At 50.2% G+C, this 18,665-nt stretch overlaps 1 protein-coding gene across 1 annotated transcript; it reads left to right on the forward strand.

The window, feature by feature from the left end:
• Nuak2 (NUAK family kinase 2) lies at positions 1–16,902 on the forward strand. The gene is made up of 7 exons (XM_020167063.2): positions 1–393; positions 8,559–8,679; positions 11,093–11,244; positions 11,582–11,647; positions 13,466–13,585; positions 14,114–14,246; positions 14,799–16,902. Exons 1-7 carry the CDS (start codon positions 148–150, stop codon positions 15,857–15,859), a joined length of 1,899 nt encoding a protein of 632 aa, XP_020022652.2. The 5' UTR covers positions 1–147; the 3' UTR covers positions 15,860–16,902.
• The last annotated feature ends 1,763 nt before the right edge of the window (positions 16,903–18,665 follow it).

An 18,665-nucleotide genomic window follows, 5' to 3' on the forward strand; every position in this document is an offset into this window, starting at 1 on the left:
TATAACAAGTTGGAATGCGGCACTGTACAGCGCGCTCCGGTACCGCTGTGACTTCTCCGTGCGGGTGCGGGACACGTGCCGCGGGCTCTAGCTCCCGCAGCGCAGCCGGTCGCCTTCCCCTTCACCCTCGTTCACCTCTCGTTCGCTATGGAGTCGTTGGCCTTTCCTCGGCGCTCGGGCCCGGCTCCCTCGGCCGCCGCCTCACTGACCGTGGAGCTCGCCGGGCCGCTGGCCGATGGGCTCATCAAGTCGCCCAAGCCCCTGATGAAGAAGCAGGCGGTGAAGCGGCACCATCACAAACACAACCTGCGGCACCGCTACGAGTTCCTGGAGACCCTGGGCAAGGGCACCTACGGGAAGGTGAAGAAGGCACGGGAGAGCTCGGGGCGCCTGGTGAGTGCCTCCTGCGGCGTCGGCCGGGTGGCCGCCGGCCGGAGTGCATTGCTCGGTGGGGTCGTTAGCACGCAGTCTGCACCAAGCTGAGGTTGCGGGGGACGGGGCGTGGGCGGGGGGTTGTCCATGATTGTAGGGGAGATCTTGCAGGCAACGCCAGGCAGCATGTCCTTGTACTTGGAGAAGATGAGGCTTGTGTTGAATTTTGCTTGGAACAGACCATTCGATAAGGGTGGATGGAAAGAGAAGGTAGAAGGTACCAGATCTTGGCAGGTGTTTGATAAAAATGTGTGTGGTTGAATGATGAATGAGGTGTGGAGTTTCTCAACTCCAAATCTGGCAGTCCAGCATACGATGCAGATTTGCACAGGGATAGGTTTGACACAGGTCCTTTCCAGCTCCGAGAGTGGGTAAAAATTGCACTATGCTGGGTATTTGATTCCGAGAAATGTGAAACCAGACTCTGGTGCCAGGTCCACTGGCACCAGAGATACCTTTGGGTTTGGGGCCTTTGCAGGAACTTGTCCTGTTGATTTAGTGTGTGGGTAATAGTCACAGCAATCTGTGACTTTGAACAATTGCCTTTACTTCTGTATTCTCAGTTTCCCCTTTTGCAAACATGGAGAAAGAACAGCCTGCCTCACAAGCTGCTAGGAAGATTGAATATGATACAAATGTGAACTTAAATTGGTCCTGACACATAGAACTTGCAGTGAGAACTGATAGATCTGGAAAGGCCAGCCCTGAAAAGATGGCAGATTTGCCAAAAGTTAGCCAACAGTGGTTTTCAAACTTGTGTAGTGTGCGTGGGAATTAGCTGGGGTGCTCGTTTCTCTGGTTCAACGGGAATTTATTCTGAAAGTTTATAATTTGTATTTTAAGAAGCCTTTAGAGCAGGTGGTTTAGGGATTATGTGTTGCCAAATCCAGTTAAGTGCTGGCTGTGAGGTGTGTGTGTGTGTGTGTGTGTGTGTGTGTGTGTGCCCATAGTTAGCCTTGTTAGCTGTATCAAGACTCCTTTCCCCAGATAGTGTTTGCTTTTGCAGCCAGTAGCTGGTTCGAAACTCAAGAAGTCATTTCATTGGTGAAGGAGAGTAGATGTTGGAGAAAGGGGTGGATTATGGCCCCATCAACAGGACCAAGTATGTTTTTCCTGCTAACGCCTGGCACAATCCCCAGTTGCCTGCTGCCAGGTTACAGCTATTGGGCAATTATGTACTTCCTGGCTTTCCTTTTCTTTCTCTTTCTATAAAGTGTGAGGGCCTGGTGCGGCTCCAGGCTCGAGACTCCTGGGCTCAGGCTTTGTCAGGAGCTTAGCTGGAAAATAGTTGCTCGTGGCTTGTGCCCCATGTTTCTTGTTGGGGGCAAGACTGGACTGTGGGGACTGGGGCGGCCCAGAAATTGAGAAACTGAGATCGAAGTTCAGAGATTCCAACAGACTCTTGACGGAGGTCACCGTTGTGTATGGGGAGGAGGGGTGGCAGGAAGGAGGAGAGAGAGATCTCATTTGATTTCAGAGTGAGCTAAATCAGCTTTCAGTTTTCAAACCTCAGTGACTCTAGGCAGGGATTCCAGCTCTTGTTACATCAAAACAGAGAGAATTCAGAAGAAACTCCATGGCTCTGTGCCTCTTGCTGTGTGTAGGGAGCCAAAATCAGTAGGCGTGGGACCTGCCCTGAACCTCCCTGATCCATAGACCACCCAGTACTGCTGCTGGGAATTTGTTCAGGGTCCCTCTTTTTCTTGGAGAGTAGCTTTCTGTTGTGCTAGTGATTTCCCAGTTCTGGAGTGGTGCCCTCATCCCCACCCACCCATCTCTGCATCTGAACTGTCCTGAAGAGAGAGCCCTGTGCCTCAAGATACTTAAATGGAGGACAGGAACATGGGAACTCCCCCAGACCTTCCCCACATGGCCTGAGATTGTTGGTGGGGGCTAGATTCATAGGGAAGCCTAGCACACGTTGCTCTCCCAACCTGTCTAGATGGGTTTAGTAGGGGCCAGATGGGCTTGTCGGGAGGGGCGGGGGGGGTAGGTAGGTGGACTAATGGCTGCTGCAGGAGGGCATCAGAGGAAAAACAAACATTTGCTCTGGATCTTGGATACATTCCTGGTATCCAGATGACATTTCCTCCTGTGGTTCTTCCAGCTCCCCTGATTATCCCTCCCCCTAAAAAGAGAAACATATGCTGGGCTCTCTGGAATGGTGGCCACCAAAAGCCTGTGGCGAGATCTACATGAAGTCTCACCTTCAAGGGGTGCCATGACGTTACAAAGGGGAGTCCACACGGTAGAGCTGTGGGGTGGGAATGCTTTGGATTCTTTTATATATAGAATTGCCTAGTGGGCTTTCAAAATGTTTGAAAATGACTGAGATGATCTATTTCCTTCATAGACAGTGGGTGAAACTGAAGCCCAGAGAGGAGAGGTGACATCCTCTGGCTGGTTAGCAATAGGCCTGTAGCACAGAAGCCCCAGACTGTCCATTCCAGGCCCTGGATGACCAAGAGCTGAGTCTTGGTCTGCAAGTTGGCTTTGAGATGAGCCTGGGCTTGCCTCACTGCTCTGTCATTCCAACAGTGAGTTCTGCAGCCTTTCCCAGCGCTCCAGGCTGTGCTTAAGAGTGGGAAAAGTCACTGGGAGCCACCCTCCACCCCCACACACTTGACTCTGTTGATGATCCTGGATGGGGAAACTACACTATATTCCTGGCTTTTAAACCTCGTGGGGATGGCTGCCTAGCTCAGAATCGAGATTGCCAGGGCTCAAATCCCACGACCTCTTTTATTTCAGTTTCTGTAGAGTGGGGATTATAATAATTCCATTCTTCTAGGATTAAATAAGTGAATATATATAACGTGCTTTGTACTGTAGTATCTGACACACAAAATGTTATTGTCTGGGCAAGGTTGGCTTTGACCAAACCCTGCCTTCCCTTTCCTGGGGACCCCTCTATACTGAGTCTGAATGAGTATGAATCGTAATCAACCTTTCTTGATACAAACCACTGTGACATCTGCTTTGTTCGAAGCCCTAGCCTTTCCTTCAGCCTATTCAGAGAAGGGCTCCTGCTGGCCAGCTGCCAAAGGCGTGTTGGGCCGATGCTGTCCTCCCAGCTCCGCCTGCACCTGCCTGCTCAGCAGCAGGGAGGGAGGCTACAGGCGACTCTTGTCCTTGGGCTCCAGCCAAACCACACAAGAGGGCTGGGCCGGGAAGCTCCTGGCCCAGGAACCTGGCAGAGGGGGCTGTATGGCAACTGGGAAGGGATGGCATGGTGCAGGCTCCACTCAGAGCCAATTCCTGCTCCCTGCCTGGTTCTTTAGTGGGGTGGTGAGCCGCCCCTAGCCCCATCCCCAGTCTGCTCAGCCCCAGCCAGCTTAGCCCAACCTCTACTCCACTATCTAAGTGGGTCATCCTCCAGCTTCTTGCCTGCCTCCCAGACAGCAGCTGCCCCGTAAAAGGCCAGAGAGGAGTCAAGGATCTTGGCTCCAAATCAGGGTGATAGCTATGACCAGAGATGCCAAGCTTACACCTTCTCCCAGCACCTGGAATCTCTGGATCTCCATTTTTTTTTTTTTTCTAAGACCTTTCTACCACACTCTCATAAATGCAAATCATTCTGGGAGGGAGGCAGTATTTACCAGTGGAGCTCCACCCCCACTGGGGTGTTGGCATAGGACCAGCATGTCTATATATTTGTAAGTGGGATGGGTTGGCTATTCAGCCTGACCTGGAGCAAGATATGGGGCAGTCCCTTCTCTAGGAATAAGAGATAAGGCTGGGAACTTCCAAGGGACTTTTGACTTCTGAGGTGGTAATTTCTCCAGACAACACCCCTCTATCTTAGATCCTGATTCTGTCTTGATGCATTGAGGAACCTTGAAAAATTCAGTGTGCCTTTCTGGACTTCCATTGTTCACTGTTTGCAAAATGAGATAAGAAATTAGCCCAGCTGCCTTTCCAACTTGCAGGGCTGCAGGAACAAAAATATTACTAGGACGGTATCAGCAGGAATTATTCTCCTGGTAGGTCAATATGGCCCTAGTTTGGGGTCTTGAAACAATCCTTGCCTAGCACTTTCCTGGCACAGTAGCAGGTGGCCCTTTTGGGAAGAAGCCCAGCACAGAATGCTAGAGGGTAGAAGAGAGCCTAGAGACCATCCTGATGTGCAAATGCTTTCTACCTAGAGCGCTCTTGCCCCTCCTTAGCCCATCTCCTTTGGCTTGGCAACTCTCACCCATCCTTCAAGATCTAGAACAGTTTTCTCTCATGGATGTTTTCCACTGCTCCTCTAGGCAAAGAAAGTTCTTTCTGGTGCTCCTGGAGCCCCTTGTTAGGCAGGGTCCTTAGCTACCATATTTGTCACACTAGACAGAAGTGGATTTGATTGCTAGTTCTCCCACTGGACAGAGGGCCATTACACAATGACTATCCAGTCTTTGTCTGAATCTTCACCACCTAGCATAGTCCCAGATACATAGTAGGCCTTCGGCAGGCATTTAAAGAATCACTGTTGTTTAATTTTTCAGAACAATACATTAAAACTAGCCAGCCCACTTCACCAGATAATCCAAGTGACTGCCTTGAGTCACACAGCTTCATAAGTGCAAATAAGGAACCAGCTGGTTTCATTGGGCTGGTTTTCCTTTCTCCATCTGAGGATGGTGACCATATAATATTTGAGAGTAAAAGGAATAGTTGTACCATGACAAACCACGACTATGTGGCCTTCTGGGTAGCCAGGACAGCAGTTGGTACCTTCTTCCTTGGCCTTAGTTTGCTTATTTTTATTCTAGAATATAGTTACCAACTACCTTGCAGGTAAGAACAAAGGTCCCTAATAATTATTTCTCATAACTGAGATGGACTCCACCCTGGCCTGGAAGGGAAGAAAATTTTATCTGGGTACTGGTTCCTTGGGTCAAAGATCCACTCAAGGACTTAGCCAATAAATATTTATTTGTGGTATGTGTTCAACTAGTAAACAATTGTTAAATACTTTCTGTATGCTTGAGCTCTGTCAAGACCTGCGCTAGTGCTGTATCTGATTTACTTTGTTGTATATTGAGAGACCTCTCCTCTTAGTTCTGGGAAAAGTTGGGAACAGTGGTCCAGCCCCACCAAGGCAAAGGTACATCTCTCTTCTTGTCTATTACCTGCTTGGGGACTGATAAAGACCCTATGATATAATTTGTTTCTTTCCTGGAAAAGAAGGTAAGCAAGCCAGCCAAGCAGTGATCTCCTGGAACCTAATGCAAATAATGGATCAGTAGCAGAGTGCGTGCCAGGGTGCATGAGGCCCTGGGTTTGATCCCAGCATTAACCCCCATCCTCACCAAAACAAACAAACAAACCTGATTTAGAATTACAGGTTTCCAGGGTTGAAAGAAATGGACCTTAGGGTTCTACTTATGTGCCCTTTAGCCACACTCCTAGCATCCTGAAGACCCCCCTTTTTTTTCTTTTTTTTTGAGCCTTGTTTCTGTTAGGTATTATCTTCAGGGCTCTGCCCCAAGCCTATGATTCATCTCACTCTCTTTTACATAACTATACAACCAAGATGTGCCTAGTCTGTGCAAAAGTATGCATCTTGAGCTCACAAGTTATTTTTGGCTGTCTAGATAGTGGTATATCTTTATATGTGATTGTTTTCACTATCTACTAACACACTTTTTAAGGACCTTTGTCTCTGAAGAGCTCACAGCACGTTCCCCATTGTCTGATGTCAGAAACAAAAACTTAGAGAAGAATTTGTCCATAAAAAAATCTTCCCTTCAGGGAGAGAAAAGGGGTGTGGAGAGAGATGTGTGGGAATGACGCTCCAGGTTGAATCCAGAAGAGAGAGGTGCCTCCTAATTGGAGAGGGATTCAGGACCTCTACCCCCGCCCCTATGCCCCAGTTTCAAGCCCAGGGATTTTTCCTGCTTAGCTTCTAGGGGAGAAATGGGTGGGTTGGAGCAGAAGGCTAGCAGCCCAACCCCCTGCAGCTGCAGCACGAGGAGGAGGCTCCATGGTGACCATGTCTCTCCCGTGCCATTGTTTTCACTGCCCTGCTCTGGGATGGCCCTAGTGGGGCCTCCCCTCTTTCAGCCTTGCAGCTTCGGGGGAGGGGCAGGGCGGAGGGCACGCCATCCCTGGCCCGTTGCTGGGGTGACCGGCCTGGGCCATTGTGAGCAACTCCTCTTACGGGATTAGGGCCGTTCCGCATTCTTGTCTGATGGGGAGCACAGGCTCTGTCCCAGGGAGCCGAGCCGGAAGCCATTGTGTGCCTTCGGAGCCTGTGAAAAGGTGGATTAGAGGCCCCTCCCCTGGAGCAGGGGTTTCCTTCTCTGGCTCCTTTTGAATCTTGAGGGGAGGCCAGCCTCCGTGGGAAATTGAACGAGTTGCTGTTTACCTCGGCCTATGCCTGCAGATTTCTCCTAACTGCCCTATCTCCTGCGAAGAGGAAGTCTCTTGTTTATCATTCCTGTCCTTGGACAGGACTTGGCAGGAACTGACCAGCCTGGGACACCACCTCCCCCACATGGAGGCTTCATAGCCTTTGGGGCCCTGTAGCATTTGTATAGTTCACATCACAGAATCAGACCAGGAAAACCCCTCAGACAGCTCCGCTCAACTCATTTATTTCAGAGAAAAGGAAACTGAGGCTCTGAGAGGGGTGGGACTTGCCCACAGGGACAGGGTCAGAACCTGGAGAATCATGGCCCAGATCTCCAGGCAACGTGTCTCACACACGCCATGGACTCCTGGCCCTGTTTTCCTATCAGCTACAGTGACCTGGGCCTCGTTCAAGAGCTGCTGCTGAGCGGGATAGAGCAGACTCAGGCTCTTCAGTCCCCAAGAGATGACTTGAGCTGCATTTCACAGCTTTCTCTGTTTCCTCTCCCCTCACTCTGCCCTTCCTGAGCCCACCACAGGCACCAGCCAGACGGGTTAATCCTTATATGGTATTTATCACCTTACAAAGATAGCAAGTCCCAGAGGACTAGGTAACTGTCTAGTTGTTTGTTTGCTTGTTGCTAGGGAAGGGACATTCCTTACCTGGATTGATGAGACTACTGTTTGGGGGTTTTGGGTTTTTGGTTTTTTTTTTTTTCATATTTGTTTTGGTGTGGTTTTTTTCAACTATGGTAAAATATATATAATATAAAATTTGCCATTCTAACTAGTTTTAAGTGTAAAATTAAGTGGCATGTTAAGTACATCCTCAAGGTTGTAAATTATTAGTGTCCACTTCCAAAATGTTTTTTCATCCCAAACAGAACTTCTACACCCATTAAATAGTAACTTTCTCATTCTACCCTCCTGCCCCCTATTCTATCCGTATATTTTTGCTTATTTTGGGTACCTCATAAAGTGGACCATATACTATTTATCTTCCTGTGGCTGGTTTCTTTCACTGAGCATAATATTTTCACAGTTCAGCCATGTTGTAGCATGTGTCAGAATTTCATTCCTTTTTTATGACTGAATAATATTCCATTCTATGTATGTATTACATTTTTGTTTATCTATTCATCTATTGACGGGCATTTGGGTTGTTTTCACCTTTTGGCTAGAGCCTGGTTGTTTATATATGGCAATTTAGAGTGCTGGAGCAGAAAAAGCAGTGAATTCAGAATCAGAGAGCCAGCTGTGTCAAGGAGTGACTGTGACTTTGAGCAGAGCATTTACCCTCTTTGGGTCCCACTTCCCTCACCTGCAAATGGGGAGGACAGTGCTTTCTGTGCCTACTTCCTAGAGTTGTCGTGAAGGCCAATTTACTAATGCAAAAACCTGGTTATTCAGTGCTCAGCATCAAGGCCCCGTGATGCTGAAAACAGGTCCAGTCCTTGTACTCATAGTGCATCAGGGCAAATTTGCTTTGTAAACCACAAAGCATCAGTCTTATGGAAGCCGGATGCTGGTTGTTACCCTCCTCATTCATTTGTAGACTCTGAATAAAAAACTGTTCCACACCCAGCTGAAAACCTTTTCTAGAGCAGGTGCTCTCCAGCCCCTCTGCCAACTCCCCTAGTGAAGGGTGGGTGGGGTGGCTTCTCTCAGTGCATTTTATGGCTTGTGCAGCAGCTGCAGGCAGACCTCCAGGGCAAGGCCCCCAGTATGTCCTCAGGGATGCCTGTACCTGCAGACCTTTCTCCTCAATTTCTTGCATTCTCTGTTCCCAGGTGGCCATCAAGTCGATCCGAAAAGACAAAATCAAAGATGAGCAAGATCTGTTGCACATACGGCGGGAAATTGAGATCATGTCGTCACTCAACCACCCCCATATCATTGCTATCCATGAAGGTACAGTTGGCGGGCTTTGGAGTTGGCAGTTGTGTGTGTGTGTGTGTGTGTGTGTGTGTGTGTGTGTTTGTACTGGCAACACAAAGAAAAAAATGACACGGGCTTTAGAGTTGAGCAAAAACTGGGTTTGAAACCTAGGTTCATGACTTAGGAAAACTCATTTAATAGAGGGTCTGACCTCATTTCCTCATTTATTTTTTTTAGTGGCACCGGGGTTTGAACTCACGGCCTCATGCTTGCTAGGCAGGTACTCTTTCCACTTGAGCCATTCCACCAGCCTCAGTTCCTCATTTATTCCTCAGTTCTTCATTTATAAAACGCAATAATCCCATCTACATTACAGATAATGTAGATAATGTCACTAAGCGCCCTGTGCTTTGCTCATAGTGGAATTGCAGGCTTGTTTTTTTGGAAGTCCTGGGATCAAACCTTGACCCTCATGTATGCTAAGCAGCTGCTCTACCCACTGAGCTATATCCCCAGCCTAGACTGCTTCCTAGCCCAGTGAGATGAGTAGCAACCCCAGAGAAGCTAAAACACACATAGACCTGCACCTGGCTCAGCGTGAGGGCGTTGTTCTTCATGTGTCCCAAGAGCCAGGCCCCCTCAAGTCCACTCTCGAGTCCATAGGCTTCTGCCTCTCCTGGTCTCCCTTGGCCTCCACTCTTCTGACATCAGTGCTGGTTTTTCTATTCCATCTGCCCTCCTCCCTGTGACCCAGACAACAAAGTGAGCAAGAGAGGGTGACGAAGGAAAGAGGAGGAGAACCCTCCCACATACACCTGTCTGCTCCAAGCCTTTATGTAATATCAGTTAGATGGGAAACCAGGAATAACAGTAGCAGTAGGAGGGAGGGAAGGGAGCCTGTGGCTTTGTCCTCTGTCTGAAAAAACAGAGATGTCTCCGCTCTTGGCTCATAGGAAGATTAAAGGTAGAGACTCTGGCATGGCCCAGTGGCCTGAGCCTGTCCCGTGAGGAGCCCAAGCAAGTGGCTGAGAAGGCTAATTGTGTCTCTGTGAGGTTCCCTTAGGGAAGAGTGGGCAGATGACAAAGTATTGGTTAAGCCAGGCTGCGCTGAGTGATTGGGCTGTGTGTGTGTGTGTGTGTGTGTGTGTGTGTGTGTGTGTGTGAATTCTCCCTATGCCAGTATCTTCACCTGGGTCTGAGGACTGAGCTCTGAAGCCCAGGATGCAGCCTCTCTACCTGCAGATTCTGCAGACACAGGGAAATCCTAGTGACTGTGTCTGAGGGACTCCCCTAGATTCATCCCCATCCCAGTACAGGCTTCAGGGATTATGGGTTTCTTCCAGGTCTTGTATCCAAGTGTCTGGGAGTTGGGTCTTAGGAGAAGCCTTGTCCCTCAGCTCCTTCTCAGAGGCTAGACAGCAATAGCTCTGGGCTGGCCAAGCAAGCCAAACTCATAGGACTCGTTTGACACAACAATCCAATGTCATGGACATGCGTGTTCTGACACACACCCAGCTGAAGGGCTAATTTGGTGAACCAGCCACTCCCTACCTTTCTAGAGGACTGGAGCCAAGACAGGACCTGAGGTAACAAGAAGGCCCCTACACGTGAATAAAGATGGGCTAGCTGGGGTGGGCTGTCTGTCAGGAAGCCAGCCAGTCAATTACCACATACTTATTGATTGTTTCTGCGTGTGAGGTCATATGCATTAGGCCCTAGCCTGGGTACTTTGGGACATCAAAGATGGTAGGAGTGATGATCTCACAGATCTCCATGGTACTATATTGTTCACAGTCCACTTTTGTATGCTTTACCCATCTCCTGATCCTCAAGCCAGGCCTTATTATTGGCATTCTTTTCAGATTTCCAATGAGTACACTTACTGTAAATGAAACAGTCGAGCCCAGTTGAGTGCTTGCTTGTACGTCAGACACTGTGCCAGCTTGCCTAGCCAGACCCAGAGCTATCACTGACTTTTTACCCGTTTCTCTCCCCAGCTCTATAAAGTTGCAGTTATTATCCCACTTCAAAATAAGGAAACTGAGGCACAATGGTTGAATAACTTGTCCAAGCAAATCTGTTTTCTTACTGATGCATCTAGAAGAGATTTGACCCAGGTCACTAGGAAAAAAAGTGTCAGGTTCTGAACCAAAGAACCTGGTCTTTCATCCCACTAGTATTGTCTTTTTTTTTTTTTTTTTGACTTCCTGGGAGTTTGCAGAGTAGTTTCCAGAATTCTCAAAAGCCTGACTTTAGCCACTACCCTTGATTTTAAGCCATTATCCTTATTCCTGGAAGATGCTGAATTCTTCAAAGGCCTCCTTCCTCCTGCCCTTATTTTCCTCTGCACCCCATTAGTAGACATTCTTAGAGTGAGGTCCTGTGTAGTTTGGGACCAGGGAGGATGTATGGCCCCTTCTCTGATGTTCCTACTCAATTCCCCCAGTGTTTGAAAACAGCAGCAAGATCGTGATCGTCATGGAGTATGCCAGTAGGGGTGACCTGTATGACTACATCAGTGAGCGGCAGCGCCTGAGTGAGCGTGATGCCCGGCATTTCTTCCGGCAGATCGTCTCTGCTGTGCACTATTGTCACCAGGTAAGCAACCACCTGCCCGAGCCGTGTTCTGAGTTGGTGGGTTCTGGAGCTAGTTTGGACCACAGAGAGTCCATGACTTGTCCAGCATCACACAGAAAGACAAAATGGCTTCTGGACTCCCAAACCAGGAAATGTTGGGATCTCTGGCTTTGAGTCTTTTGGCAGGGATAGAAGAGCCTGTGATTTATTGCAAATGCACCAATAAAGATGGGTATCCTAGCCGACCTGTGCTCAACCCCACCCACTTGGCTCCCTTTGTGTTACCTTCTAGATGAGGTCCTCTATCCTCTTCCCTTCCCTGGTGACATTCACTGACTCAAATCCATCTGTCTTTCAGAATGGGGTTGTGCACCGAGATCTCAAACTGGAGAACATTCTCTTAGATGCCAATGGAAATATCAAGGTGAGCCCCACTTCTCATTTCCAGAAGCTTCCCCGTCCCACCCTAGCTTTTCTGCATTGTCCCATTCAGATAACACTAAGTGCTTAATGTGTTCCTGAAGGAGTTAAGCAAAGCTCAGACTTCTGTGATGGTGCTGGTAGGGACCTAGCCATCATCTGTTCCAATGCCACCTTTATGGATGGGGCACAGAGGCCTCAAGATGAGAAGTGACTTGCACAAGGTCACCCCGTTATCCAGTGACTGAGCCTGACCTAGAACCAAGGTCTCTCACTCCCGGACTTTTGATGTCACAAGGCTGACAAGACATCTAAATCTAGGGTCACCTTTCACTCACAACATTGAGACTGGTAGGGTAGGGCCTGAGTTTTCCCTGCATGTGTGCATATGTGTACTCACATGCACGGATACACAATTTAATCTGTTGCAATTAGGTATCCTTTTGGCACCTTTCCCCATCAACCAAGCACCCCATCACTACTTCCTGTTTGCTGCAGCTGCTGAATTCTCATGCTGAAGTTGTTAGATTTAGGTCAGTCAGGAGAATTTTGTACAGATTGGATAAACTCAGCTCTCTGTGCTGGAAGGGGGAGATGGTATGAGCTAGCTGAAGTAGAGCTGGACTGGCAAGTACCTGGTTGACTCAGCACTCTGACCCTCCTTAGAACATTCCTGATCAAGGACAAAGTCTCCATGGTTTCTGACCTTTGCCCTAAGATGCCCTGCAGTGCCCTGGTACTGAGTCCATGCCCCTTACCCACCCAATTCCTGGAGCAGGTGGGGTTTCTTTGATGCTGACCAGGGTGGAGGGGAGGTCAGAACTGGTAAACACACATACACTGGACAGGCACGCACCTTCCTGTCTGTACCAATCTTAGACCTCACTATGGGTTCATCTGATAACTGCTTGATAAGAAGCCAATAAAACCATAAACAAAAGAGCCAGAGTTTCATAAACAGTTTCTCCCCACCCTGGGCACACATGACCCTCTGATGGGGTGAAGAGGTGAAGAGCAACAGGGCATGACCTCCACCTCTAGCTGAGGATACATCAGAACAGATCTCTGGGAAGTGAGAGAATGAAGTTGGGTCCTCTCAAACTCTCAGAATTAGATGGCCAGAGAGTCCTAGGAAAGGTTTCTTCTCCAGGGCTATAATCACAGCCCTGATCTTTGTTCTACCATCTCTCACCAATTGCCCATTAGCAACCGGGCTGACCCCAGGTGCCTGCTCAGGGCAGAAAGATGAGCCCTTTTCTGAGAAGGGCAGCTCAGACATCACACGGCCTTGCTTGCCCCTGGGGGCTCTGGCAATGGCATGAGAAGTGGGTCCTCCCCTCCATCTGGCTGACCTACCCTCCTGTAGTTAGTAAATGTCCCTGGAACCTCACCCAAGGTCTCACCTGTGCTAGGAGGTCTGCGTGGGAGCACACGATCAGGCTGGGAGGCACAACTAAAGAGATGGGTGTGGGGAGCTGTTGGAAACTGGAACTTCACAGGAGATCTCTTGCCATGGATAGCTTCCTTGGGGGCAGACTTGCAGGATCAGGAGGGTGTACAAAGCAGAAGTGAATATCCCTAGAGTAGAAGAGTATGGCATGAGCAAAGGGGTCCGGGAGCAGGGAGGACCCTAGAGCCCCCATATACCTCTGCCTAGGTACTCTTCATTGCCACAAGCCTCAACATGCTTTCTTCCAGGGCTTGAGCTATGTTGACATAGTTAAACCCAATGTGGGCTAGGGGTTTCCCGGAATCTGGAAAGGGGTGGACTGAGAGCTGCAGGATACCTAGGTATGACCCATTGTTTGTCCCCGTACTGCAGATCGCTGACTTTGGCCTCTCCAACATCTACCACCAAGACAAATTCCTGCAGACATTCTGTGGGAGCCCCCTCTACGCCTCACCTGAGATTGTCAACGGGAAGCCCTACATGGGACCAGAGGTGAGTGGTCCAACTCCTCCTGCCAGCTTTAGTCAGAATCGTGCGGGATAGATAGCTAGTTTTCTAGTTACTTCCTTTTTGAGAGTACAAAACTCAGGCCTCTAAAAAGCAATAACTTACTAAGTCTCTAGCCAGGAGTAGCAAAACTAGCACCAGAACTCAGGTCTCCTGACTCCCCATCTCATTCTTGCTCCCTTGTTCCCATAACCTTCTTGGCACCCAATCCAGCCTCCCTGAGTGATGTGGTATCTGTCAGTGCCACCCTGCCCCAGCCCAAAAGGATGGTCTAGCCATTGCTCCTGTGCTGTGGCTGTCCTCCCTGGGGGAGGCAGTTGATAGCACTTCTTCCTGTGAGCCTCAGTCCCTCTGCAGTGTGCCCCCTTTGTCCCTGGGTATGGGAGGGGGTCATGCCCAGATGCACTGGTCTCGCAGTTCTCCAGCATGTACAGTTTTCTTCCCTGGTGTTGGAGGTGAGGCTAGCAGCCAGATTGTGGCACATGGGCATCCTTGCTGAATCCTCTCTCTCAGGTGGACAGCTGGTCCCTGGGTGTCCTCCTTTACATCCTGGTGCATGGCACCATGCCTTTCGACGGACAAGATCATAAGACACTGGTGAAGCAGATCAGCGATGGTGCCTACCGGGAGCCACTCAAACCTTCTGGTGAGTGATAGCTTGTGGGTGTTTGCATCCAGGCTGGAGTGGCAGTTTAGGGAACCTCCCCAGTGCCTGAGACCCCTGAGGAAGGAGGGAATGTCTCCTTCCTTATAGGCATGCCTTATTATACCTGGGAAGTGCTTCCTAAGGTCTGACTTAGATGCTCTCTGCTACACTTGTGTCACACAAGTGACACACATCCTCCGAAATCTGTGTTCTTTCACATACGATGTAGAAGGCTGGAAGAAGTGTATGCCAGCCTTACTTTATCCTGAGCACAGTCCCTACCTTCAGAGGGTAGAATTTCATTGAAAAGAAAGAAAATATATGCTAACATACAAACGAGAGATGATGAAGAGGTCATGGGACAGAGGCAACAGCAGAGTCCGTTCAGGAAAGCTGACCTGGGGAGCCCACCTGGGCTGGGGCTTGATTGGAGCCCTCAGTGGGAACGTTCATAGCTGACCCAGGAGTGAGCAGAGTCTTTGTTCAAATGGGGGCCCATGACGGGGAGGGGCCGTGGGTGCCAAGCTGAAGCCTTTGCCTTTGGTCTTCCAGATGCCTGTGGTCTGATCCGGTGGCTGTTAATGGTGAACCCCACCCGTCGGGCCACACTGGAGGATGTGGCCAGTCACTGGTGGGTCAACTGGGGCTATGCCACTCGTGTAGGGGAGCAGGAGGTTCTGCGTGAAGGTGGGCACCCCACTGCTGACTCTGCCCGAGCCTCCATGGCTGACTGGCTCCGCCGCTCCTCCCGCCCCCTCCTGGAGAATGGGGCCAAGGTGTGCAGTTTCTTCAAGCAGCACGCACCTGGAGGTGGGAGCACCATGCCCGGCCTGGAGCGCCAGCATTCGCTCAAGAAGTCCCGCAAGGAGAATGACATGGCCCAGTCTCTCCAGGGTGACCCAGCTGAGGACACCTTCCCTCGCCCTGGCAAGAGCAGCCTCAAGCTCCCAAAAGGCATTCTCAAGAAGAGGGCCACCTCCTCAGAGGGGACTCAGGAGACCCCTCAGGAGGTCAGCCCAGTTTCCAACAACCCAGAGCAGGTGGCCCCCCTACTCCCCAAAAAGGGCATCCTGAAGAACTCTCGGCAGCGCGAGTCTGGCTACTACTCCTCTCCCGAACCCAGCGAGTCTGGGGAGCTGTTGGACGCCGGTGATGTGTTTGTGAGTGGGGACCCCATGGAGCAGAATCCCCCCCAAGCCTCAGAGCTGATCCTGAACCGCAAGGGCATACTCAAACTCAACGGCAAGTTCTCACGCACCACCTTGGAGCTTACGGCCCCAACCACCTTCGGCTCCCTGGATGAACTGGCCTCGTCTCGCCCTCCAGTACGGGCCAGCCGTCCTTCGGGAGCTGCAAGTGAGGATAGCATCCTGTCCTCTGAGTCCTTTGACCAGCTGGACTTGCCTGAGCGGCTCCCTGAGCCTCCACTGCGGGGTTGTGTGTCTGTGGACAACCTCATGGGGCTCGAGGAGCCCCCCTCGGAGGCTCCTGGCAAGTGCCTGAGGCGCTGGCGTCGGGATCCCCTGGGCGATAGCTGCTTTTCCCTGACAGACTGCCAGGAAGTGACAGCAGCCTACCGGCAGGCCCTAGGGATCTGCTCAAAGCTCAGCTGAGGATGGACGGGCAGGCTCTGAGATGTAGTTGGCTATGTCCTAAGGGGAGAGTGCTGCTCCCCTGCCTCCTAGGACCAGCATCCCAGCTCCAAAAGTGAAAAGGGTGTGCACTGGAGCCTTATGGAGGACTGGACCAGGAATGGGCAAATGAAGTGTGTCAGGGGCTTAGTGTCTTCAGCCCTATTGAACGAGGAAGATGATAGAGGGGGAAAAAGAGTAGAAGAGTAGAGGAGAACGGGGAAGGCCCATGGTGGAGTCCTGGTTGCCCCGCAGTGGGGCTGCAGAGACCTGGAAAGAACACTCCCATCAGTGCCTGCCTTCTTTACTGCCATAAGCAAGTGTTACACTTGGTGCCTTCAAGCACAGCCCCTTCTCTCCTCATTCCCTACCATAGTGGGGGTGTGTCTTCACTTAAGTTCCCATCCCACTTGAAGGGCTGGAATATGGCACCCCTACCAGGCCTGGGGTGTCCTGGAACTGCTCTGAAGTAACCCTCCCTTATTTATCCTGGGAGTAGGAAGCAGCCTCTGTTTCCTCTCCCCTTTCCCAGCCTCCACACCTGGCCTGAGCCTCCAGGAGTCGCTGCTATAGATCGAAAAGACTTGCAAGACTCAGGCTGCTGTCAGACTTCATCTCAAGGGATTCCACGCTCCTCTGGAACCCACCCTGGACCTCAAACACTTGAACTTCTGCCTCTAAGCTGCTCCTGAAGTCTAGACTGGATGTGTCAATTTCTCTGGGCTTGCAGGATCCTAGAATGTCCTTAATTTATTTTTATGTTCTCAATTCTGTGTTTTTAAAAAAGCGAATCTTTATAATGTGAATGCTATGTTTTAGGGAAATTCACTGACATCCAGGTTTCCTATACACAGAGGTACATGACTCCTCTCTAATCAGAGGAGGGGGATCTTTTATAAGCCCACAAGTTCCCTTGCACTGTCTGGAGATGAGTCTCTGGGTCCTTTCACTCTATATCCTGCTGCTGTCTACCCTCAGTGACCAAAAGAACACTCCATTAAAAAACCACAATGGTGATTTGAAAACAGCCTCTGTTCTCTTGGGGTGGAGGGAGGATAGGGCAGGACTTTGAGCCTTCTCATAACACTTTTCCCCTGGGCTGCCAGGGATGGAACACAGAGAAACTGCTCAATCCAAAAGGAACAAAAGGAGTGGGGGCGTAGCGCGGAGCTCAGTGGTAGAACAGTTCAGTGATGGACCCCTGGTTTAGCGTGCACTCAGGATCTCCAGCACCACAAAACAAATAAAATAATAAACAAACAAACAAAACCCTCTGATGCCCTAAGCTTCCCATTACACCTGCACCAGCAGTTTTGGCATGACCTTCTTAAGCACTCAGGTAGAAAAGTGCTGGGCCTAGGGTCCCAGATTGCTCCTGCCCAAGGTAGTAAAGGAACAGGGTCTGGCATTTTACCCAGCCCCAACTCTACCCTGGTGCTGCCCCTCCTCCATCTGCTAGCTGCCTGGCCCCCTGCTGCTTGAAGACACCCGGGCAGCCTTTATTCTCTCTTTCCAAAGAAATCCCCTTCCCTGGCCTGCTTTCCTCCCTCCTCCCTCCGCCCCCACTCCAGACTACTGGAGGAAGTAAAGAATGCCTGGAATGTCCACACACACCCCCAGGCCAACCCCCTGCAGAGAATTCACCATGCGGCTGCTCCATTGAAAAACTCCTGGGCCCCAAGGACCACGATGAAAGCTGGACAAGGACAAAGTGCAGGCTGGCAGCTGCCTGGCTCCAGCTCCAGGCAGGCTCCCTCCCCACTCTGGTATTCTGGTATTTGCAGGCCCCCAAACCTCCCCACTTGTGGCCAGCTCCAGCTCCCGCTCCACAGCACTCCTGACTTTCCTGCAGCTGTTCGTGTCTGCCAGGCAGAGAACTGGACCTCCATCTCTGCACCGGGAGAGCCACTATGGGGTCAAGATGGGATGGTGAGCAAGAAATTGCTTAGGTGGCAGCTAGAGTCAACTTGAAAAATAGATGTCATGGTCCTAGCTCTAGGCTAGGCTCGAGTAAGCACCAGAAAAATACAGGGGTGGATGTTCACCCTCAAAAAGGGCAGAGTCAGGACTGGGGGTGGAGGCCCTGAGTTCAGTTCCCAGTACTGTGGAAAAAAAAAAAAAAAGGGCAGAGTCCACTGTGGTGCAAGCAGGGTTCATTTATTCCTTACACTCATGACTCCTGCAAACCCTGGTGTGCTAAGCTGTGTGGCAGACAGGTGATTGCATTGCTGGGCAATAAACATGATCTTAGCTTTGAGAAAGCTACAGACTAGAGGGCAGGGTAGCACAGATGAATTAAACCCAATGAAAAACTGTTCAACTAATGTAGGATGAGAGAGAGGAGAATTGCATCCTGGGAGATAATAAGGGCCACTTTCTCTTTTTTTTCTTGCCATGTTGGGGATCAGACTCAGGGCCTTGCCTATGCTATTCAAGTGCTCTATCACTGAGCAGCACCCTCAGCTCTTGGCTTTTTATAACAAGATCTCATTATGTAGCCCAGGCTGGCCTCGAACTCTTGATCCTCCTGCCTATACCTCTGGAGGACTGGGATTACAGGTGTGCACCACTAGCATTGTGTGTGTGGAGAGGATAGTACTGAGACTTGAACTCAGGCAAGCATTTGCTAGGCAAGCACTGTGCCATTTGAGTCATGCCCCCAGCCACTTTTCACTTTAATTTGTTTTTCAGACAGGGTCTCACACTTTTGCCCAGGCAGGCCTCAGACTGTAATCCTCCTATCGCTGCCTCCTGAGTAGCTGCAATTACAAGCTTTTACCACCCTATC

This window comes from Castor canadensis, chromosome 11, assembly GCF_047511655.1.
Source record: "Castor canadensis chromosome 11, mCasCan1.hap1v2, whole genome shotgun sequence".
In the NCBI taxonomy this organism is placed as follows: Eukaryota; Metazoa; Chordata; class Mammalia; order Rodentia; family Castoridae; genus Castor; species Castor canadensis.